Source organism: Plectropomus leopardus, chromosome 11 (assembly GCF_026936395.1).
Source record: "Plectropomus leopardus strain MGB_pleo_1.0 chromosome 11, ASM2693639v1, whole genome shotgun sequence".
NCBI lineage: Eukaryota > Metazoa > Chordata > Actinopteri > Perciformes > Serranidae > Plectropomus > Plectropomus leopardus.
This window is the reverse complement of record NC_142186.1, coordinates 15,202,858-15,229,094: the sequence shown is the minus strand read 5'-3', so window position 1 is coordinate 15,229,094 and position 26,237 is coordinate 15,202,858. Positions and strand designations below refer to the sequence as shown.

At 38.4% G+C, this 26,237-nt stretch overlaps 1 protein-coding gene across 1 annotated transcript; it reads right to left on the bottom strand.

Moving 5' to 3' along the window:
* Positions 1-143: 143 nt before the first annotated feature.
* LOC121945887 (tumor necrosis factor receptor superfamily member 11B-like) lies at positions 144-23,596 on the bottom strand. Its single transcript, XM_042490253.2, has 6 exons — positions 23,406-23,596; positions 13,419-13,646; positions 12,670-12,814; positions 6,673-6,882; positions 2,844-3,068; positions 144-2,755 (listed from the first exon to the last, which is right to left on the bottom strand). Exons 1-6 carry the CDS (start codon positions 23,499-23,501, stop codon positions 2,361-2,363), a joined length of 1,299 nt encoding a protein of 432 aa, XP_042346187.1. The 5' UTR covers positions 23,502-23,596; the 3' UTR covers positions 144-2,360.
* Between the last annotated feature and the right edge of the window lie 2,641 nt (positions 23,597-26,237).

Below are 26,237 nucleotides of genomic sequence, written 5' to 3'. Positions count from 1 at the left end.
TATACTGGACATGACCAATGAGGATGGAACATTCTTAAACCTTTACTTAACACAGTTTTAACCTAAACATAAACACTTATGCTGGACCTGTTTAACCCTGGTGGGATTTACATGAATTTTTTTGCGAATGAAAGACACATTGACACGTTGGCAAAGTTGTTTTAATGTGAGGTTCAGTGGCGTATTACACAGAGTAGCGTATATTTACAATTTCTGTCTCCACTAATATCTACTGTGAGCCTGTTTATACCTGGTATTAATATGTTTCACTGATCTGAACACAAGTGGAAAGCCATAACACATCGCTGTTCACACTTCTGCTTATCATGTGTCACCAGCTGATTTCTTGGCTTTAGATTTCAGTTCCGTGAAAAGTTAACACATCCACACTTTTGCAAGCTGTTCTGTAGCGTGCTTGCAAGTCACATTAGTGGTTGTGTCAGCTGGAGATATTGCTGTCGGCAGAATTTCACATCTCCTTTCATAAGGCCAAAGGATGGATAACCATAAAACACTTTGTCTGACTCAAAATAAAATGGGTAAAATTGTTTTGGTGCCCTGTCACCAAAATAACACATCCAGTCACGTCCTGCACTGAGGGCATAGTCCATGTTGTGGATGCATAAGGATGCTTTAGCTTTGACACTACAAAACATGTGAGGTCAAATGCGTCCCAGACTACCTTGGCAAGTGGTTTGAGTGATCGGACCTCAATGTGTCTTGCTTGTATAAAGCACTGTCACCCAAAACTCATTATCACCAGGTGTAAACAGGCCCTATGATAACTAACATACTTACACTATCTTACTATTTTTTCTTATAATGTTTAGAGTTATAATTTAAAAGATAAATAGAGCTACCAATCATGACACAACAGGCACCATATCAATTTAATATAAATCTTCCATACTTTGTTCCTCAAAAAGAAATTGTACCTCCAAAAGCAGGCTACATGCAAAAGAAATGGCTGTATGTGTATCAAGGAGTGTACTCACATCATCCAGGAGTGACAAGCAGACTAGATAAGGGCAACACAAAGAGCCAGGACTCCCCGGAGTCTTGACGTACCTGGGTGACTGCTCAGCTTCAAATCAAACCAAAATCATCTTATTTTTCTGGCTATTTCTGGCAGGCTATGTCTGACTCTGTTGCATTGAAGACTGAATTACAGCTATAGACAAAACTCCAGCTTACCCTCCAAACAGTCAACCCAAGGTCCTGCATCTGACCAGGCAGTATTAATCACAGTTTTGAATAATGGGGTGGCCAATCCCTTTACCAAGAACCACCCCAGGCCACTCCCTGGACACACCCCTGTCATCATTAAAGTAATAAAGAGCAGCTGTACTTATAGGTCAAATCCAGTTCCTCAGTTACAAACAAACAACTTTTTTTTTTTTACAAACTGATTTTAATAAGATCATTTGACATTAGTGTTCACAAGTTACACGAGCTTAAAGAGGACCAGTCAGGCATATATACAATAAAGATCATACATTTAATAATATAAAAGTGATAAAACAAAATATAAAACAAATATCACTTCATGAACTTGCAGCATTTGGAATCCAGTATTTCTGATAAAGTAATAAAAACAAGCCTTTACATATTCAGAAAGTAAAATTATTATTTTTTAAATAGAAAACAATTGCACTCCTTTGTACATTCATAAAGCTGACTCTTTAAAAAAATTCAGATGAGCTTTACTTGCCAGCAGTCCAGAACAAACCAACAAACAAAGGAAAACTGTAGGAAATACATGTATTTCATTATGAAACCAAATCCTTCCTCTCAATCAGCGAGAAAGCAATAATAATAAAAAACACAACAAAACCACAACATCTGCCAGCCCATCTTCCATAAAATAGTGTGCTATTTACATCTTAAATAGTTTTTCATTTTTCACAGACTCCGGTCAAAAAGATCCCAGGAAACCTTTTTTCAAATTTTTAGTTTCGGCCTGCCTGGAGTACACAGATGTGTGATAGTTGTCTTTCTTTCTGTCTTTTAAGGCTTATTAGATTCATCACTGCAGGCAGATACTGTAGACTGAGAGTGAAGTTATTTTCATCCCTTTGCACCTCATATAATGAAAAACTTCTTATTTTGGCATGGGGTTTGGCAATAAAATCAGAAAGGCAAAGAAGAATTTACCTTTCCATCCTATGTTACAGTTAGGCACCTTTTGCATAGCTTCATATCTGAAAGACCTGACATTTTCATGTAACCCATGTCTGTTACTCTTTCACATACATTTATCCTCCTGCTTACTAAGTGTGTGTTGTTTTGTGTTTGTGAAAATGCATTAGTGTTTGTTTATGCTATAGTTGGCGTGTATTGCTGTTTTTATCTCCCAAACTTTATTCATTCAATGGCTTATGAGCCTTAAAACATGATTCATCATGAAGCATACTGACAAACATCTTCTCATACATCTTGTGCGCGGATGTGGTCCCTATGATGCGACTGATCTTCTTCAGGCCTTTCAGCAGATAGCGTGGTGCTCCCTGGCTGCGCAGCACCCTCAGACTGTGAGACAAACCTTTGGCTAGATCCAGGTCATAGTTTGCAGTCTTCCAGAGGTGAAGAAGCTGCAGGATGTACTGCCGGGGCATGCAGGTAGAGAACACAGCCTCAACATCCTCCTGCTTAACTTTGACCCCCGGCAGGCTGTTGGTGACCTTCAGGAGGTCATCTAGGGTCAGGTTTTTTAGGCTGTTGCAGCGGGAGACTTTCCTCTCACAGTGGTTCACACCTGGAGAGACAGGGTGTGCACATTAATTCCCAAATGCTGGACTTGAGTAAATGGCATAAAAATAAAAGCACAGGTTTTGTTTTAGTACCTTGTATGATGCCGTACATCTTGTCCTGGTCTTTGTTCTGCTCCCTCCACAGCCGCAGCAGCTGCAGGACCTGCTGCTGCGGAGAGCAGGCCTTCTTCAGTCTCTCCAGGCTCTTACGATCCACCTTCCGCCCGGGAAGACTCTCCAACAGCCGCTCCAGGGGCACTGAGGACAGTCGCAGGGAGGAGAGAGACTGGAAGACTGCCTCCTCACACAGGGTCACATCTGGAAGAAATTGTAAGAGAAAGACAGGGAGTCGGTCAGGGAGAGTGGGCCTTAGAGCATTTTTATTAAAGTTTCTCTGGCACTGATTAAACCCCCTAAAAAACGTCATTTCTGTTCATCAGAATGACATATTTAGAAGTTTTACCCATGAAAGAAATCCTTTGGCATCTTAAAATAGCTGAAATGTAACTCTACACCTTTGTCTTATTTAGGGCACAGTCACACATGAGCGACTGCAGATGAGCTACCATCCCTTGCTGAGGCGATATTCATGTTCAATGTATCAAGGGAAGCTAACTTGCTTGCTAGTGTTAGCTAGTTTGCGAATAAATAGCCATGAAATACAATGATAATGGTACATCAGATTGAATGAAAGTGAACGTGAGGCATTTGTTCGCCAACATAATTTTGCTCTTGTTTGACTTTGTCTGTCAGGCAACGATAACAAATGTGCAAATTAGTCTCAGCCTCGACCCCTACCCACACCTTAGCGACTCACCTGAAGCTTGAGTGCACCTACTCACTCTGAAATCTACTTCTGGCTCACTTCAACATAAGAAACATGATAGTAATGGATAACATGAGCTTTCAGCTTGACTGTGTTATCAGCTTTACTGTGTTATCAGACAGCTAATAATGTGTTATTATTGTTCGATAAACCTTGTTCCCAATTGCCAAGTCTTTGCAAAATACTGATACGTAGCTTACACCTGCTTCTCCTCTGACACCCGTGCTTTCACTGCAGTGTTATGCTCATAATACTGTCACAGTGTGTTGTGTCCTGATATCTTCAGTTATTTGGGAAGACTGGACTAAGAGTTCAAAACATTTAAACTGCCTTCATTAGTTAGTCTGTCTTTTGTTTTCACTGGGTGGGATTGTTGTTGGGAAGATTGTGTTTTCTTGGGTTTCAGTTTACTGTGTTTTTCCCTCCTGTGTTCCTGTGCTGCCTCTCCCTCATTTAACCCATCTACAAACACCTGTCTGCATCAGCCTTGTTAGATCTTCCTTCTTCTTCACTTATTCCCAGCCAATCAGCTCCCTGCCTGTTCTTCTGCCTCATCACTTTATCCGTCTCACCTAAGCTCCTCTGCACTTTTTTCCACTTGCACTCAATCCACTTATGAGTCTAGTTTGTATTTAAGTCTGTTTTTCAGTTGTTTTTTTTACCTTGTAAACAAGGCCATATGGTATTTTATTGTGTTACAAAACCCATTAGCGAAATGAGCAGTCAAAGGCTGAGCATTTCTGCTTTTGAACTGCAGTATAGCAATGACAGATTTAGACAGTGAGGGTTTGTTTTTAACAAAAACCAAAGTAACTTATCCCATCAAGTTGCAGGTGGGGCTTTACATATCTGTAATGTAATGCAGAGCAGGTAGGCCCAAATGCAGGAGACAGCAGGTAGCAGGAACTCAAAAAGATGACTCTTTATTACTGAGCATCACAGGAAAAAATCAAGAATCCAATAAAGACTGATTAAGATTTTGCTTCAAGGAGGGTCTTTAACATCATTCATCATACAATAAAAAGCTTTGTAACAAGGGCACATAGAAGAATTGACACATTGAGTCCATCTGTGTTGCTCTGCACTAAAGAAACAAGAGCTGTATCAAGAGCTACATGTAAGCAAGTACAGGTGATTCATGGTAACATGTGCTGCACTTTTCTGCTGAGCAGCACTGCACCACGCAAACACCCACGCTATTTCATCATACATGTTGTACATTTTTGCAAGCCAAGGACTCCTGGGGCTGTCCTTAAAAGTCAAATGTATTTTTTTTCTGCAAAGAGCAGGGTTTTCATATGATGCAGAACAGTCAGTTCATCAAGTTGAAGCTGATGTGAAACTGCCATCATGAAATTGCAAATTTCATGTGATTATGAAGCATTTCTATTTTTATGTCTGTGTGAATCTGTTTTCTGATTGCCTTGCAGAACATGAGGGACACCAATACATTAAAACCAAAAAACCAATGTCAGTGTAGTATTTTGAATTTAATGTGAAGAGGATATTAGACTTGTTTGTTTGATGTCTGGATAATTTAAGAGTGGCTTACTCTATAACTGACATTGACGTGCTGGTGGTTTCTCCAAATCACGTTGCAACTTTGGGAATCCCAACTGCTTTCAATTTATTTTTTTTTCTGTTAAAAAAACTGCTAAACTGTTCCAGGATCTGCTGCAGACAATCTGTGGTTGTGTAGTCCGCAGGAAGACAATTTGTGAATGAATGTTTGAGGAGAGCATCACCCTCCCTGAGGGACAACAGCTTTGTGTGTTTCCTTCTCAGTGTGGTGTACAGTGTGCACGAGTGTGCCAGGGTCTGCACGTCTGTATGTGTGTGTTCCTCAGTGACTGTGGTTTCTCAGGCTCTGGGAATTCAGTGTCATATTTGAGGCCTCTCAAATTAATTGTCAGCATTTGTCATGTTTAAAGTGTGAGTAACAAAGACTTACCAGCTCATCTTGTCTCTCTGTGCTTGACTCAGCTTCCTCTGTTATTGTAGTTTGAGGATGTGACAGTTAACAGAGTAATTGATCCATCATGGGGTCATTATGACAGCAGGGGCATAAACATCGAATCAACCCTTTGCTTTGGCTTTTTTCTCTTGTGTTGGTTTTCAGACACGCAAGAATTTTGGAAAATAATGGAATCTGGACAACGAACCTGACCGAGGAAATCCCCTGCCTTGAGGAATGAAAATGACCAAATGTCTGAAATAATTCAGCTCTGGCTGATTTTAGGTTGTTGACAATTGAGGTTTGCTGAAAAACATCATCATGTGTGTGTGTGTGTGTGTGTGTGTGTGTGTGTGTGTGTGTGTGTGTGTGTGTGTGTGGGCACACTTGTGTGCAGTGTATACACTGTAAAAAAACAATCTCTACCCTGATTAGGGATGCATCGATCCATTACTGATATCATATATCTGTACAATACTAACTCCAATAGCTGTATCAAGAAATACTGACAATGGGGACAATCTATTCAGTTCAATTCAATGTTTACCTCTGATTACAGGTTATGCACTAGGTCATGCATCAGCAGCATGGCCAGTAGACTACCAAAGGAAATAACAACAAACATGTCAGCTGTTTGGCGGTAAATCATGCTTGTCATGCCAGTTCTACAACAATTCTACAAAAGTTCTACAAAAAGTTCCACAAAAACCTGCAATATCTGGACATGTTAATTTTAAAGATGTTTTACTAAGTTGCTGGTGCACAATTTATAATAAACTGGCCTAACAAGTCAGTAATTTTATATACATAAGCGGCCTTCACCCATTTAAATTAAAAAGGGCATTGCCCCTATAATTTAATGGTCTATTATATGCATAATGTAGGGCTTATTAAAAATGTCTGAATATTTGGTAATAAAACAGTTTTTTGATTTCTAATGCCACCTTTTAGTATTTCTATTAAATGTCACTCATATGCACAATATGTTTTTGAGTTAAAATATCTTACTGCTCACTCAACACCCAGGTGTCAATTTTGGGGCCTAAAAACTCAGACTGGTGCATACCTAATCCTGACTCCAGCCTGCATTAATTCTAAAAACTCCCACATGATTCATTTTAGTGATTAAACCTGTGTCTCACCTGTGTGACACAAAGTGTGATGCTGAGAGCACTCCAGTGTTGCCGACTTGTCCTGACAGAGGCTGTCTGAAGTGGACGTCCCCCATCTCAGTGTCTTCAAGCCCAAACTGGAACAGTTTCTGTGGGGCTGACACGGCTCGGTGGAGGAGTCTCCACTGGAGAAATAACCAGTGGGACAACGTTCACACACGGTGTCACTCACCGGTGTACCTGGAGGAGATACATACAGGGTGATAAATTGACATAATGAATAAAATTGTGATTGTGACAGAATATATTCATTTTAGGTTTCATATTTTATATTATAAGAAAGCACCCAGATTTACAGATTATTTTTATCTCTATTATTAAAAAATAAATCTTACACATTTTAGCTACTTCCAGCATGTCAAAATGACCCGCTGCATTAACTGTAGCTGAACAAAGCATCAAGATGATGTGATTCCAGGAACTATGACCACAATGACATGTGACAATACGTCCGGACAACAGATTGAGTGATTCTGGGAATGAGTCACAACAGGCTTATTCATTACAACACCTCCAGTTTCTATATGTTGCTTTCAAATGGGAAATACATAACCGCAAAAAGTGACTTGTCAGCTGATTTTTCTGATTAACTAAAGTAAATGTGAATGAATACAAATCTGTCAAAAAACCCCAACACAATTTAAGGCATCAGCTTGTGATGAGAAAAACTGATAATACGATCAGTTTGAAACACATTTTAATGACAATGACTCATAATATATGTACAGCATTTTTAATAGATGATATAACAATAATATTGACTAAAATATTTGTAAAAGAATTCAATTACTCTTTTTATTTATTTTTTATTATTACTTCAAGAGATTATTTCATCACTTAAAACATCACAATGATTATGATGTAATAATGCTACTGAATATAATAATCAATAATTTAAACATTATTTTCCATCTACCGCTAAATTTTAAAATACACTTACAAGTTCTAACCATACAATGATGACATTACAGTAAACCATACAAACTTCTGGTATATGACTTGCAGCCATATGACCATGACAATTTCTTCATAGTGGAACTATGCTACAATCACATCCTCATTTAATTTTTTTTTTTTTTTATCTCTAAAGCGTACAAGTGAAAGCGTGTGGGAGGAGGATGAGCCATACCGTTATCAGATTTAACCTTTGATCGGTTTCCCTCTGTTGTGGCACAGTCTCACCATTTAGCAATAAAACATGAAACCACAGGCCGATATGCATACAGCAAAGTGCTAATGTTTCCGGCACCGCTGACGACAAAGCGAGTACAGTGCCTGAGAATGTGCCTGCGTAATATGCTGGCATTAAACTTTTTTATTCTCAGAACTTCCTCTGTTGATGCAGAGTCAGCGTGTTAGCAATTTACCATGAAATATAGATTTAGATGTCATCTAAGCAGTAACTGAAATTGTAATCAGGGGTAGGCTATATTAACGAACAGAAGGAAATGTAAGGATTTTTCAACGTGCATGAAGAAAAGCTGAATTGTTAAGTTGAGTAACTGATTGATGACTGATTAGTTAGCAGCTATCTTGATTATAAATTTTTCAAGCAAATATGATAAAAATCCTTCTAATTTAAGAGACCATTTTGCTTTTCATCTTCTTATGATATAGTAAACCTAATGATAATTACTCCTTTGAGAAATTCAAGATGATTGTAAACTCTAAATGACTGCTCAAGTTCTTCTTTTAGCTTTATTTTACTTTTACTATATTTTTTAAATATTTAAAAATATAGTATTTAATCTTCTTTAAAAAAATAGGCAACTTTTTGCATTAGATTATTATGTATATTTAGCAAGTCTGTGTATAAGCCATGCAACTTTTTGTATATATGAAAAAGAAATCAGTAAAGTCAATTTTATCATGGAGATCAAGCAAGACTAGTCTGTGTATAAGATATGTAACATTTTGTACATAAAGTTTACAAAGTGAAGTTAATTTTTTTATGTAGATTAAACAAGACTAGTATTTTTGCTGGCTTATTTTTTGATTTTAAGGTATAATTGTTAAAGTGTAGCTATACTTGATAAGTTAATTGTTTACAGGGTTAGCTGGATAATTCATCACACCGCCGGTTTCTATCAACGTCGTTTAAAAATCTGAAACCATTAAATCTTATGCTATAGATCTCACCCCTTAGGTGATTCAGTGGTGTTAACTGAGGGAGAATGACAACATTTTCTCAACTTCTTACCCTACTGTTTGATTAAATGGGCCGATCTCAGGCCCTTAAAATGTACCTATGAATCTTCCTTTTATACTACTCCTGAAATTAACCAGCTCTTATATGGACCAGCACTATTCACATCACTTGTGGTTTCATACCTCGTGCCTCCTCCCACGTCACACTCATATTGGAGCAGAGTAAAGAGTAAATAACACAGTGTCATTGTTAGTCGTGTAGGTATGACTGAGAAGACTGACTGTGTTGAAAACGTATGTGTACAATGTATGTGTGTTGAATAAATGCAGATTGACTAGATATATTCATATAAAGATACAAGCTATTTTTTTATTCTTAATGTCACAGGTTTAATAATGCTACATTTACATATGCTGTGATTTTTTTTCATCTCAATCATCTTAAACTTTTTTGACAAATTTTATGGAGATAATCCATTAATCAAGATATAATGAGAGATTTGTTGTAGTCCTAACATGAAGAAAACATTATTTGTATTGTTTCAGTCAATCATTAATTTATTAGTTGTTTCTTTTTTTTATGTTCCACTGTTTCTTGTCTAGTTGATATCTAGCACCAGAAACACAGATATGTCAGCTGAAAAGATTTCAATTATTGTGTTCAGAGTGACAGAATAAATCACAACTGGAAACAGACAAATCAGGAGATCAAGGGGAACAGTCATCAAAGGCATGTGTTTTTGTGAGAATGGACCATCAGTTTTCATGTGAGTTTGAAAAGTCCAAACCACAAATCAAGTCATTACATAATCAGCCGTTCAGGAAGGGGAATCCCCTGAAATGCTGTCTCATGTCTGCAGAGTGTCGTTAGACTTCCAGGTCTGCTTATAGATCCATGTTACAGGAATTTATGGAAAATGTTGTGCCATCTTTGAAGCAGTGCCAGAGCTACAGGGGTCAGATAATAACCAGAATCTGCGGAAAATGTTGTTTCATCTCTGCAGCAGCTAGCTTCTGGTCTCAGGTCTAAGATGAAGTCATGAGCAGTGTAGTGCCAGTTTGTTCTGTGGTTCCAGTAAAAATACCAGATTCTGTTCACTGGAATGTTGAAATTCAGCATCAACCTCTCTTTAAGTTGCCCACAATCACTACTGACGCACCAAGGAGAGAATCTGCAAGAATTACCAGGTCAGATATCCACAGTGATAATGACATCCTTGGTTGCATCTGGCTTAATAATCAGTCAAGACTGCATTTGGTGCTGCATTGTGAAGAAGATGATTGGAGTAAAGGAATTGTAGTATGATGCTGAAGCTGACAGCAGAGAACTAAGTGAACAGAAACCAATGTATTTTTTGTCTGTGCTGCTGTGAGCTGCTGTGAATTCAAAAAGGAAGTGCAGCCTCAGAAATGCAGTGGCAAGATTATGCTCCTTTACTAAGCCAAACAAACTGTTGATCCATGTCTTAAAAGTTTCCTCTTTAGTTATTTAATTATGTTGTAAAATATACGTAATCATGTATAAAGAGGAACAAGTGATGGAGTACTTTGCAGGAAATGTCAGGTCATTCTCTAGAGCTAGTTTTGGACGGATAGTCCACTCCTTAACTGACAGATGTATAAAGTCATAAACAAACACCTGTTATAATATCAGCCGTAAAAACTGAGATTGAGTTTTAAAGAATAGGCCAAAAGACTGATCAATGAGGATTCATTTTACTTGTCTTTAAGGTTGACAATGTAATACAGTATTGTGCCTGGCAGAAACCATGACGTATGACTGACTACAATTTAGGCATTGTGGTTAAGAGAATGGAAGCCCTTTTCTGCCTATGTGATGAAAAAAATTCTGTTAAGTCATGAAATGAGAAACTTTCTCAAAGTAAATACTTTGTTTCTCAGAATAATTATTTAGTAGTGCAAAAGGATGAGAAATCCTCTCAAAATGATGACTTCTTTCTCAGAAAAATAACTAAGTAAGTCAAAATAATAAGAAACTTTATCAAAGTAATTACCTAGTGTTTTTTTCTTTTTATTCCATTATTTTGAGGTAAGTCAACATTTTCAATTGTAATGACTTAACAGGATCTTTAAAAAAATGGACTGATGGCAATGGGGTTTCACACAAGAGGAACCGAAGGAGAGAACAAAAAATGTGAATAACATTCACATGACTCATATGTAATTTAGGATGATTTAAAGCTCCCATAAAAACAAATGTGAATTAGTCAGCTTCCCTCACTCAGATGAAAACCCTTAAATCACACAGAGCTAGATTCAATCAAAATTAAACTGACAGATAAACCTTTGTACGCACAGCGTCATGAGGAAGAACAGCTTAATACCAAATGCAGATGAAATAGGTTAAATGTCCTAAATGATGTCAGCAGATCTGCCCTCATGGTGTGAGAAGCTCTGACAGTATGGAATAAAAAGGACATTCATCACATGGTGATTACAGAGACAGAAGTTGTGGCTCAATGGAATTAAATGATGCTGTTTAACAATTACAAAATGTGGTATCTGCAAATAAGTTCATGGAAAATACGAAGTGATTGTTTTCCAAAAAAAAAAAGAACTAGGTGAGGATGAATTTCCATATGCATGGTTTCCTTCAGAAATATTCAATAGCACATTGGTCTAGAATCATCACAATTTCTTTCATCAATAATAATTTCATGAATGAATGAAAGAGTGACTGTTCACTGTCTGATTATCAACAAATATCAATAGAATAATATGTAGAAGAGCTCTGTTAAAAATGGTTTTGAGTCAATAGAAACAGAGTTGAGTCACGTACTTAAAGGTAATTTTAAAGATTTTAAAGGACAGAATTATGACATCTATTTGTGTATTAACTTAACTGCAACTAAAAAACACAGAAGTTTCAGGCAACACTGTCCCAACTCAGAGCAGGCCAGGTGTGGAAGCACAAGAAAGACTTGCAGGAATGTGTGTTTTGTAAACACACACACACACAATGTTGCATGTGTATCCATACAACATGTCTCTGCCTAAAAGACACAGGAATAAGGAGTAAATCTCAGAAAAAAATATATAAAATAATAATAATATAATAAAATAATAGAGAGGCTATGACATGTTTCTGTTCTGTGTTTTTCACTTTTACTGTCCAACTTCAAACCAAACTCTGTGTGTCTGCGGGTGAGGGACAGACAGAGTGAGTGATTCTAGGAAAGGGGCAGAGTCAGTTTAAAAAAAAAAAAAAAAGGTGGTTCTGTGAAAAGAGGCGTCTGCATCTGGAACAGATCTGATTCAGAGAATTGGAGGAAGGCGAAGAGCTTCCAGTGATAAAAGGGAGCGGACATCTTAATGTGAAAATACTGATCTGTATCTGATGTGTGTCTCTGATTTGCCAGCATTAGGGTTCATTCCCTGACATGCCAGTAAAGAATATCTGGAATTAAACTGATTTGATTGAAGTAAAAGAGTAAAGCATGAGATGAGAAGATTAAAGGAAAGGTCAAATATGTAGTGATAGGTTTCTACTCAAGTCTCTTACTTTTCTTCAGTGTAAGTTATAACACAGAGGAGAATAGACTTTTATTCACTGAACTCAGCCAGTGCTTCCTCCTAGGTTGTGTGCTGTCCCCATTCCTAATTTTTCTGGTTTTAGTACGGATACCTCTTCTAATCATCGACCTCAAATTTAAATCTGATTTACATGCTGACTTGGTAGACAGAAAACCCACAATATAACCAGATGTCTTTTTTATTAAATATCTTAAACAAAGGCAGTCTGCTGGTACAATAACATAATAATAACAACAATAATGATAATTTTAAGCTCTGTCTTACCTAAAGCTGTCACTCCGTAGCCAGGTGGACAGGTTCTGTGTGTGATGCAGAACTCCACCACTAGATGGAAACCTGGAGCACACTCACACAGCTGGTCGTGAGTGCTGTTACACTGCTGCTTCACAAGCTGTCTCTCTTTGCACACCTAAAACACAACAAACCAGTCACTGAAACTGTGCTCCTGCATGTACATGATAACATACAGTAAAGACAAATTTACGTGTTCAAATATGAGCAGAAAGCATACTAATTTATCTAGTTGCTTCACAAGCGGTCGTTACATACAGTCTCTTGAATTGAAAAAAACGGCATACTAGAATGCACAACAGATCTCAAAGGGGACATGTTAACAACACATATTACATAATCAGTGGAGAGTGTGAATCTAAACTGCGATGGGAATATCACTAAACCACGATGAGCACTTTTACACTTACACACTTTCATTTTTAGTAAGAAAAACTAAAGTGGAAACACTTAAAAAAAATGTACAGATGCTTTGCCAATATGTAAACAAAGCATACAAACATGCATCTAAGACAAAAGCAAAAGAGAACCACACAAGTATAGATTCAAACTTTTGATGGGATATTACACTTAGTAAAATTTTTGACCATGGGATGAGCTCAGATTGGGATGATTCACTTAAGTGTAGGAATAGATACAGAAAGTAGATACAACAAAAGTCAATCACACTCCTTAATGAACGAACAAGAGAAACGTGTCTGAAGAGATGGGCTCATACATACCGAGGTGCAGTATTGACACGTGTCCCCCCAGTGCCAGTTCTCAGCAAAGTGCCTCTCAGGACAGGCCTCACATTCTGTGGGTGTGTCAGCAGTGCAGTGTCGTTTCACAGCCGTGCCAGGAGGGCACTGGTCGCACAGCAGGAGGTCAGACGTCACAGGGTCGCGGTACTGGTACTTTGGCGGTACGGCCTGCTGCTGGAAGGCCCAGGAGAGAGAAGCTGTGAAGAGCTGCAAGAAAGAGAAAGTGGGTTTTAGTGGACTGAGTCAACAGCTGCGACAAAATCTCTAATGAAAGCCATCTCGTGCACAGCTCCTCTTTGGCTAAAGGTTCAAATATTTTTTTTCATATTTTGGAACACTCGCCAACCCAAAGCTTCCAGTCAAGAAGGAGTTGAAAATAAGGTCAGAGCTGTAAAGTTGAAGCTCCTGGTAGATATGCATTCCTAATGTGATTTCATCTCTTTTATAGAGAGACCATCAGGGAGTTAGAGGAGAAAATTGAGCAGCAAATTAATGGATTACTGCACATGCGCAACATTTTATAAACAACAACACTACATTTTAAATCTTTGTGTCTTTGCAGGAGGCAATATAGTCCCTCTGAGTTGCCTAAATGATAATGCTAAATTCTGTGATCATTTTATCCTAACTTTTAGCTTGATTACGGTCCATATTTTTTATCGAACTTTTGGTATTTTGTCTAAAATCTTATTGGTTTTCCAAAACTTTTAAACGAATTCAGATGTTTTTGTCGTGCCAGTTTCTGCACATATTAAATTGTACGACACAGGATTACTGATGATAATTGTGCAGCCCTGTGTTCTCTGACCTCATCAGCAGTCTCCTTCCCCTGTCAGCAGCTCTCTAAGATAGGCTGCTTTGTAGCTGAAAAGCATCTGACGTGATTCAGCGCTGATCTACAGTGGTTTAATACCGCTGTGCAGCAAGAGCACACCACACCCATATATTTTTCCCCCCTCTGAGAGCAGCACATCCATATAGACACTTTGTAAAGTGGGTGACTGTTAGCGAGGCCTCTGAGACAGACATATGTAGCAATTGCCTCAAAAACAAGCACATGTATCATCTCTTGGGCAGAACCGAAAAGTTTTGGCCTTAAAAATCCAAGATATCATTTGGTGAGCATGTTTGACATGTAGCCATGCAGCTGGTCTAGGCCACATGCTGACCAGATGTCACACATCTGGCTCCTTCCACCCTGAAGTCCCTCAGCCATTGGCTCTGCGGACTTTCCCGTTGGCAGGGATACATCCTCGCCATTTGGACAAACTAACAATAGGCCGTCCTTTGCATTGTGTGTATGTGTGTGTATGCTTCCATGTGGTTTTCTGCTTTCCACATGTTTGTTTGTGCATCTTCAGAAATGATTGAATTCATGCAACAAACAACACATTCGTGCAGGAGTGCACATATGCAGGAATGTGTGTGTTGCTGCATGTGTGTGTTTGTCGGTGTCCAATTATCCTCTTCCTCAGTGTTGGTCTGTGTGCTCTGCGGTCTCCTCTCCTGGCTGCTGTTCATAAAGAGAACTGTTGGAGGTTACTGGGCTTTCCCCATTCACCATCAGAATACAAAACACTCACCCACACTGTTTTACAGTTTACCCGCTACACACCATTGATCTCCTTCCTGCGTGTGTGTATTTGTACTTATCCCATTTACCTTAAAACTTGCAACCACAAAACACAATGTGTATGAGTGTGTGAGACAAAATGAAAACCAGAGAGAAAGAGTGTTGTTTTCAGTGTATGTGTGTGTGCGCACATGTGAGTCTTTCATTCACTATTATATTACTAAATATTTGGCTACAGAAATCCTTTCAGCAGAAATCGACGTGTGTTCATGAGTGTGTAGAGAAGACTGTGCAGTGCAGCTGTGTCTTCCCCATCTGCCATATGTTACTGTTTTGATCTATATGTATATGTAGTTCTTGCTACATGCTCATTTTTAATCATCCTGAAATGATGTGCTATGCTGAAAAGAAAAAAAGTGTAGGTCCTTCTATTTCTGTTCCCTTTTGCAATGGAGGTCATTGAAAAAGATAGTAAAAATAGATGAATGGGTTTTACACACCATAATAGAAACCTTAGCTTCAAACAGCATGGCAAGCGCAGTGGTTTTCCCGGCAAAACTTATCGACCTCTGAGCACAACATTTGGTGGAAGGCTTTCATCCGCAGCGACTTGCTGAGCAGTACCATGGCTGCATCTGTTTGTTTGTAGCATGGGTGGCCCCAGCAAGAATCAAACCTATAATCATAGCCTTGCTCCTCAAATTAAGAAATGTATATAGACACTATTAAAGGAGCAGTGTGTAGGAATTAGTGGCATCTAGTGGTGAGGTTGGAGAATGCAATCAACTGAAATACCCCTCTGCTCCCTGCTCCATACCAAGTGTGTAGAGAGCCTATGATGGCATTCAGGTGAAATAAAAATGTGACAGGCCCTCTCTAGAGCCAGTGTTTGATTTATATGTTCTGGGCTACAGTAGAAACATGGCCCGACAAACATGGTGGAGCTGCTATGTAAATATAAAGGGCTAAGCTAACAAAAACCAAACAAGTATTTTCACAAGATACTGCACTGATACAATTTTGTTTAATATTCACTTTCTGCGATTAGATCCCCCTAAATAATACACACTGCATCTTAAAGCAGTGAAGCCACATCCAGTCAGTTTAGAAGCATTAGGTAGGCAGAGTGTACAGAGGGACTGAAGGAGGGTAACCTGTTTTTTTTTTTTTTTTTACAAATCTGGGTATGGTTATACTTATAATGCTGGGTTAGATTCAAAGTGAGTTTACTGGCAGTGCAGGACTACCCTCGGTCATGAGAGCTGATGAGTCTGAGCACATGTGGAAGTGATCAGGTTCTTATTGTTTTTCAAATCCTTTATACAGCACAGTAGTTTGGCTGGACTCCAGCTACAATATACTGTACAGGGCAAAGCAATTGAGAGTAAGAAGTAATGTTCAGTGTGTTACATCAAATAACGGCACATGCATTTTCAGACTTTCTCTTCCTCTTTATCAGATCTTTATCCATTTAAAATAATTAAAAACACAAAACAGTTCAATGGCTTATGCATCATCTTCATCATTACGTCTATTGCAATACCTTTGTAGCCTGCTAATCACTCGTATCGCTTCCAATTTAAACCAGTGAAAGAAGGAAAAGCCTTTTATATTCAAATCAGTTCCTGGCACATATCAAAACTGACATATAAAATGCTTAAGATAAAAAACCTGGCCAATGATCAGCATCTTACATCGAACTTATTCTAACCCACTTCAGGTAAAACCACACTTTTCCAAACCAGCCTGTACAGTAGCTTTTTGCTACCGAGGAAAAAAAAAAAGTCAACTTTTTTAAGAATCAACTTATTGGGAAGTTGTCCTGTGGTGTGTGTGAATCTGTCCATCAGCAGCTAAAAGAGATATTGAACTTTTCACCCTCCTTGTCGCCTTAGAAGCTGCCATCTGACGACATCATGGACGACCGCTGGAAACCCAAATTACACAGCTGCAAGGGGCCACTGACAGCCATAATTATACTGTTAACAACATCAGAGCAAAGCTCAGTGAGAGGCATATCCTACATGGAGCACGGCCAGCTGTGGAGGAAAGGATGGATGAAGGTATGAAGGTAATGATAATGTTCTACCTTCCCTGAGCAAGACGCCCTTGCGCAAGGCAGGGCAGCTGCTATGTGTGTAAAAAAAAAAAACGCATCTGCCTTGAGTTGTGTGTGGAGCTACTTGTCGGAAAAAGCACTAAGTTGCCATCCCTGGATAAATAATGGTTAAAATAAAAACACCATATATTTATTCTGGTAAAATTGGCTTCATCTGACACAGTTTGCTTATGTAATCCATGCCAGTAAATCCCATTTGAAGTGAGTTTAGAGAAAACCTTGTGTTTATGCAGAGCAAAGACGACCTTTACAAAGTCTTTAACAGAGAACATGTGCTTTTTAACAGATGTTATCCACTTGAATGAAACAAACAGCAAGTGTATTCCAGTCTGTTAAGTGTGGTGTGCACAGAAGGAGATAGACTTCTTGCAACAGGGAGCACAAGCGAGACAAAGTGAAAATCCAGTCCGATGTTATTGATGGTGTCCTGACGTTAAGTAAGCAAAGTTCTCCACAGTGTGTTTTTCTATTAATGTTGCCTGGGCACGCACATTATATCTCTGACATTCAATGACACAATTTCTGAAATATTGCCAGTCCTTTGGCCAAACTGGGTTTATAAGACTCAGGAGGGTTTCTGTTCTTCTGTGACCTGTCTGTTGTCAAAATTATAACCAGAGACAAGTGTAATGATGACAGAGTGCTTTGGTGAAACAGGCTGAACGAAATGACAGATGTGCCATAGCGACATAACTACAGAGTTCAGACACCTGACAGAAATAGCCTTTAAGTGATTGCACATGCTTTCCATATGAGCTTATAAAGAGAGCAACATCCTGATAATGGGTGGGTAATGGGCTTATTGGTTTTACACACATGGGTAAAAAAAACTGCATGAGTTGATAAAAACTAATAGGAGCTCAAATGCTCTTTGTCGAAAGCATTGAAATGAGTAAATAGAGCAAGTCAGGCCGCTTGGTCATAAGAGATAGCTTAAAATAAAAGCACAAAAGGTAAATTTACAACTTAAAAATTAATAAAAATGCATATTGCAAAAAAAGGAATTAGAGCAAAAACAAGCAACTGTAAGCAGACAGCAACTTAACCAAATTTAGTCAATCACAATTACTTTTTGAAACAGTAAACGCGCCCTCCTTTGTATTGTTTGTGGAAATATTAAAATGCTTCCAGAACAAATTACTGCAGCATTTAAATAACTTCCAAACGAACAGGGTTCGACCTAGAGTTACAGTGAATGTGGAGCACACCGAAATGTGAAGAAAGAGGAGAATCAGAGTTCGTGTAGAGCCCGAGGTCAGTTTTAGATTCATGGCATGAGGAGAAGAGCCATGGCACAAAGGGACCAAACCACACGACACCAGCTTATCCACCAGGCACATGGCTTCAGTTAACTGTTGAACGCAGGTGGTCTGAGGGGGGATTCCAGCTCTTGGAAGTGTGTGTGTGTGTGTGTGTGTGTGTGTGTGTGTGTGTGTGTGTGTGTGTGTGTGTGTGTGTGTGTGTGTGTGTGTGTGTGTGTGTGCATGTGTGTGTGTGTGCACGTGTGTGTTGGGTCCTGTGACTACTGAATCTGTCTTTTCCACTCATATAGAGACAGAGGGAAACATGCTGCTATGATCCATCACATGAAGTCTGTCATCACACAGTTATTCATATTTTTTATGAAATACACTGTTGAAATTTTTAATAATGCACACAATATTTTACTTTAAATACTCATGAGATTATCTCAAACAAAATGTGCCTCTAATCGTGAATTTGCTGCTAAAAATGTTGCGATAAATATAAGTAATATATAATAATATAAGTTATGTATATGTATGACTGTATGGACAATTTATCGAACCATGTCAGTCTGCTGTTGTAGTGTAAACCAAGTATGTTATGTAGACTAAAGCAGAAATAATTAGTCAATGTATCAATCAAGAAATAGAGAATTACCCCACTTCTGTTTTGATTATTTATTAAACAAGTCTTGTGTTAAGCAAAAATGTCAAGAATTCATCTGTTCCATCTTAACTGTTTTTTGACCTTTTATCAACCAAAGTATTGATTGAATCAAGAATGTAATGGCAGTTTATCAGTTATGAAAATAATCATTGATTGCACTACTGTTAATCGGTGAAGGCATAAAGATTTTTTTGTTGTCTTCCCTTTGTCCTGGAATTCAGACTCATTTGAAAAAAATCTGAAAAAAATATTCCAGTATCACATTATGTATAGCCAGTGGTTGAATGAAACTTACATTTATTCAAGCACTGCACTTAAGATTTTTTTCTTAAAATGTCATACTTGGTTTTACATAGAGGATTGTTAAGGCCCAAAGAGGCCAAATTATGCAATATATCCCAAAAAAATTAAAAAAAAAAGAGCAAGGACTAGAAAAAAGTCCAGCAAATGAATTCAAATTTGTGTAGTAGAAGAGAATTCAACAACTGCATGACCTCCCAAATTCATATTGTGATCCTATGGAGAGGGCTACAATTCAGTCAGCTACATTCGCAGAACGCCACTTACACATTCTTGCATCAATGTTAACAATGCAATAATTTTATATACATATCCACTAATTTTGCTTATAAACAAGTACTTTTTACATTGAGTACATTTTGTTGATAATACTCAAGTACTTTTACTTAAAGGAGCAATGTGTAGAGTTTAGGGTGGCCTATTGGCAGAAATGGAATATATACTACTCAAGCCTATGTTCTTAGTATATAATTGTGTTTTCTGTAAACCTAGAATGAGCCCTTGATATTTACATAGGAAGCGCCATGTTTCTAAAGCAGTCCAAAATAAACAAACCAAACACTGGCTCTAGGGCCTTTTTGCTTTTTTTAGATTACCTGAAGGCCACCGTATGTTCTCGACATGCTTGGAAAGGGAGAGGTAAGCAGAGGGGTATTCAGTTGATTGCAATTTTGCAGTGGGGCTGTATAAGGCTTATCCATAATCAGTGTATTACATATAGTAGAAGGTGGTCAGAATGCCCCCATTATGGAGAAGCAGGCAGGAGTACCACCATAGAAGCTAAGCAATGTACTCCCGTGGATGAGGGGCAGCAGAAAAACTTATTTTAGCCACCTAAAAAATAGTTCAGCCAATGAAATATCAATTTCAGTTTAAGTGTTTGCTATACTTAGACCCTTTACTTTGCTTGAAACAATGATTTCTGGTGGGAAACTGAAGTCATTATATCGCTCTCTTCAATACCTGACTCCATTAAAAATATCAGGAATTTAGCATCACTCAACGCAGAAGCTGCTGGTCTACTGATGCCTCGATCAGCCAGTTTGTTTGTATTTTATATTGTATCAATTATGTCTTGTGGTGTTGTTGAACGCATAGATGGGGAAAGTAAAGCAGTAAAAATATTCTTAATATAGAAATTAAACTTTTCTCACATTCTTATATACCTATTGTCAGCCAAACTTTGGCTACAAAAATTTGCATTAGCTCAGTCTTGCTGTTTTGACACTAAGCTTTATCTCTTCTGCCTACTGTCTTTCTGCTCTTTGTGTGATAATTACTTAGTCCTAAACACACGCGCGCACACACACACACACACACACGCTAGATCAATGAGTTCATCACAACTGTGCTTCGCAAAACACGCCCACACACGCTCATGCTTCCATACATGCTCCAACTATCAGTTGATGGAAAAGAGGAAGTTTGGTGTGCAGAAGAAACTTCCAGAGGTTATCGTTGCTTTGTGAATAAACGTTTGTGCTTGTTTGTTTAAAACATGTTGATCCTGTAACCCCCCCCCCCACTCTGTCACACTCACTTCCTCACCCTTTCACTAGTGTTTGTCTAGAGAAAAGTTGTTTGGCCAAGTGACCTCTCTGTAGCTCCTCCTGTCTGCGTGTGAACCTGCAGTGAGGTTTAGGGAAGTTGGTGCAGCTAATGCCAACGGCCACAACAGAGAGTGGTGGAGAGGAGGCGTAAAGATAAAGAGAGCACAGATGAGAGATAATAATAGAGGCAGATAATGGGGATTAGTGGCTGGATTACTCAGATGATTGATGGGTGACATGCAGGTTTATAGCGAGCTGACTGACTGGCTGGCTGGTTGATACCTGCTGATCAGACAGACAACTTCACTCCTCCACCACGGTTTACAGTTTGAAACATGTGTCAGCACAAAAAGACTGACAGCGTATCACGCTGTTGTCCAATTTCCACGTCTGTTCCACTGACATCATCCTGGGAAAGGACCCAAAGAAAAAGTGTGTGTTTTTCAGTAGACAGAACACAACCACATGAGTCAGAGGCATGCAGGAGAACAGGAAGAGCACACAGGTGCAGAAGGTGCATTTACTACCGGACCTCAAAGCAAATACAATGTTTTGCAGTGTCCCTTTAACATAGAATTACTTACAGACAGAGTGCATGGCTGATATGAAGGCAGAAAGGTAGGAGGGATCAAGAGAGGTGCAGATTGATTTATTGTCTGGATACTGACAGTGGAGACTGACAGAGTGGTTGAATGTCTGACTCATTAGTTGGCTAAATAGTTGCTTATATGACTGGCCAGTTGAGTAACTGACTAAGTGAATGATGGATTAACACAAGAACACTACGTCAGAAATTTTAAGGACAAAATATCTGCCTATTTTAGGTAAACTGTGGAGAGCCGACTGGGGGAAATACTTTGTGTGGATATCATGTTAAATGGTGTCAGAATGCACCAGTGCACACACATAGTATATTTATTTGTATATTACTGCCTTGGACACTTCACACACAAACAAGCAACACATCTCACAAACAAAATAACTGACTGCCTGTGCTCTTCACAACATAAGATCTCTCCCTCTTTCTCACGCACACACGGATGAACACACATGCAGGCCACGAGGATAGATAGTGGGTCCAGTGTTTTGTATCTACAGTGTGTGATCTGTTTCTGCCCAGATATACATCTCTACATCAACATATGCAAAACCTGCATGGGCCCCAACACAGCACAACATGCAAAACACACCAAAGGAAATAACTGCTCCTGCCCCAAAGGCACATGTTTAAAATCCTTTGGGAAGCGTTGTAGAGCAAATTAGTGTAACATCAACCTCACAGTAAACACCATCTGCTGGCAACACGCTACATCTCTATTTTCAGAGTGTTGAGTTTCATTCATTTTAAATGTGCCATAGAAAAAGTGATGAAATATGACCAAATGTAAACTTTCAGTCACTGATGGATGATGTAGATCTTATTTGTATGTCCATTTTGTGGTTGTGAGTATTCACGGCAGTGAATTAAAAATGTGGGTGGAACATGAGCTTCATTCATCATCAAAAGCAAACAATCTACAATATAAACATATCTTAATTATATTTTCAAAACCAGAAAGCTTTGCTTTTGTTCATCTTGAAAAGATGTCATCATCACATACTGGTTGTCCTAAGAGACATATGGTACTTTCTGCATTGTGTACCCTGCATACAATGCACACAGCTTACAATATGGTATAATCTGTTTAAAAAAAGCAACCCAAATAGCTTCAAAAGTCAACACAAACTAGAATCTCTCAGCTCAGTCTCAACAAAATTGAGTCCTGCCTGCACACGCTTGTATTGCAAGGCTGCCACATGGGACTGCATTACAATGTCAGGTGCTACTCTGTCTACACTCTGCACATCATAAATATGTCACCCTTTACAAACTGGGTGTATTTTCCCTCCATTCACTGCTGGTTTCTCATAGCACAAAGCCTACACAGAAATCCCATTACCTAATGAACATGTCATGCCAGTATTTGAGCCTTATAAAGTGGATGAAGTTTTACTTAATGTGCATTGAAATGTCACACATAAGTGCCTTTTTTAATACAAGTAAAAAGTATTTTACAACGAAAACGGTCTGAACTTGACCTATAGTAACTTTCACATGGGATCTTGCAACATGTCTAAACCTAGAGAGGATCGTATCTGTTTTCAGAATCAGTGATGCTCCGAACAAGAACGATCATGATCGACCAAAATGTCAAATTTACAAAACTGACTTCATCACAAGGGACACCGTGAATGAGATGACTGATTGCTGGTCCCTGTGATGAGTTTAACTACCTGCACAGGCTCGTGCTATACAGAGAGAATATGACACGTGATTAGCGCATTTCTTTCTTTTTGTGGAATAAATATGGACTGAGGCGACTGCATACCCGACTGATCACCACGCGTCTGACCGCGTGTAGCGCAATAATAATCCATGTCTGGCAAATAAAAATGCATCCCCCGGTGCTCCAGCGGATCAGATCGGTTCAGCGGACCAAGAACGAGAGCTACATAAACTCATGTGTACTCACCACTATCAGTTTCATGGCCGGGTTGGATCTCGCTATCCGTGCGCTCATCTCCACTGCGTTAAAGTGAACTGCGGTGTGATGGGGTCCATCACACATCTGTACTTATACAGTAGGCTACAGCGAGAGAGAGAGAGAGAGAGAGGAGGGGGGGCATGTGCCCACCCACACAGCCCTCTCTGTGTCTGTCTTTGTGTTTCTCTCTGTTCCCTCAGTCCTAAAAATAAATTGTTGCATTCTCACGAGTTGCGTTGCGTTTACGCAAAGAAATGAATGGCATAGTAGCGTCAAATGAACATCAGATGATGTGGATCCACTCCTGAATTCAGAATCAGATAGGGTCGACTTTTTAAGCAATGCATCTCTGATAAATATGAAATATTGTAAAGCAATACTGTACAGTATAAATATATGACACAGTGCCCACAGATGGGAATAAAACAGCTATGACATGGAAAAAATACAAATGTATCTTTCTTTTGTCTTGAAAGAAAGAAAACCAATAACTTGCCTTTTTGACATTTTCTTCACAACTGAAAAATTGTGGTGAAATAAAACAGGGCGAAGCACAACTATAAAGCAGCTACTATTCCATGAAGAATTGTTTTTTATATATTTGAGACCCAGTCTGTTACACACCCAGTGTGTCAAAGTAAAAAAAAGAAAAGAAAAAAAAAGCTTTAATTAGTGTGAAAATAAAGAAACATTTTCCAAGATAAATGTTTTGACTTCTGCTTGACAGCATGCAAATACAATGATTGACAGCTGCTTATTTTGACCAGTCGAAATCATTTAGTAAAACAGGTTATGCTTATTTGAACATTCGCTGGTGGAACTTGGAAATGTTGTCTCAGTGAGGCTGGACAACACTGTCCATGTGCTGAGAAGAACTGTTTGAGAAATTTGAGCCATTTGATGTCGAGAACCAAAAACCAAAATACTGTCTTTATTAAACCTGTGAACCATCACAGATTCTGTTACACAGAGTTTAAAGTCTTCAGACTGTGCTGCAAACATGTAAGAGCCTTTTCCATAAAGTGTATTTTCAGGTTTTTGATCCCTAGACTCCAGATAGTTTTGTTTGTTTGTTTGTTTGTTTTTTTTTACAATATTTCACCAAAAAAACTACTGTATGCTTTATTGTCACATGTCTTGCAACTTATTTAACTGCCTGTTTTTCTTTGCCCTTTTATTATTCAGGGAAATTTCACTGAGAGACATTTTTCTATAGAAACACTCTTATCACATGTAGACAAGTTTTTTATGTTACTCTCCCCAACCAGAGCTATCCTGTCGGCAAGGGATTCAACCAGAAATATTTTGACTTCTTCTAGCCTTTAGGCCACCACCACCGCGTTAAACAGTGGATTCATGTAATGAGATTTACTTTAACTGGAGGCTCTGATACTGAAATAATATGTTCTTGTAAGTGATGGTGAGCACTACACACACTCTAATGGCTTAATGACTGCAGTAGGCTGTATTGTGTCATTTGAATGCACTATTGCATATTAGATTTTGTTACTTTTAATATAATGTGTATATGGCTAAATAAACTGGAAACATCAATTTGTTTAATTGTCATCATTTGCTTAAACTGCTTTTAGTGACCGCCATTAAGTTCCACCCACACCCAAGGGGAAAACATTTCAATGCTCTTCATTGACTTTGTATTGTGTGATGGTGCCTCTGTGTCATTTTGATATTTTTGAGGTTATAGGATGATCTTACCTGGTTATTCTCAGGTAGTTGTAAATATCAAAGTATTTCATTTCTGGCCATTCAGTTTTCTCCAAGATAGGCAAGGTAAAGAAAAAGGACACTGAGATATACTGATAATGCTAAATTCATTACTATGAATTTTCCTCTCTGGTACACATAGGGTGCTAAAATAAAATGTTGACATTTTGAATTCTAATGTTTTCAGCTAACTCCAGGCATTTTGCTGTTTAGGCTCTTGGTTGCATCTTGTGGCACTGATTGTTTTCTGTAAAACTTAGCTCAAGGTCTTTACAAAGTAAAGCTTTACAAAAATGGGGCATGCACTTTTTATAGGCTGGAGGAAATTAAATACATACAGAATGTTTGGCATATAAAAATGAGAATAATTTGAAAAATAAAGGAAATTTAAAAAAAAACTGCCTTAAATCCTAAAATTGAATATCTATTATGACGGGACTTGAAGTGTTTACTTTAAACATTATCATAAGAGATACATTTTCTGATCTTAATAGCCAAAGAATTTAATAGGGTTAAGTGTTTTTTTTTTTGTCCCCAGCTGGTCATGAAAACACTTCTAAACTCAAGGTTGTTGTTGTTGTCTTGTCTTGTTGTCTTGTCTTGTTGCTGAATTGCCTCAATAACCAAGAGACCTGGAAATAATTTCAGAAATGTTTCGTTCTTTTCAGTGAAGGCAATTTCTCAGATATCAGTCTTCCAAAGCAACATAAGTACTCATGGGTACTCATGCACACTCATGGGTATAAACAATTCAATCAAAAGAACATTTTCCATTTTCTCAAAGAAAACACACTCACGCACACGTTTATACATTTTGAAGTCGAATGATAGATGTATACAGTATCAGTGGGCCAATCCAGTGACATTTACCAGTGACATTTTGGGTTTGAAACTTGTTCAAAAGTTGGTCTTCTGTCTCTCCAGTCGTCTATTTAATATCCTAAATTAAGTGTTCCAAATAACATTTAAAGGAGTTACTGTACAGAAATACAATATAAGGTTTCAACTAAAGAACCTCTCACATATAGGTCAAAAAGAATACTGGGTACAAACATAATAAACCCAAAATGGCACTCCCACAGTGTGATCTTGACA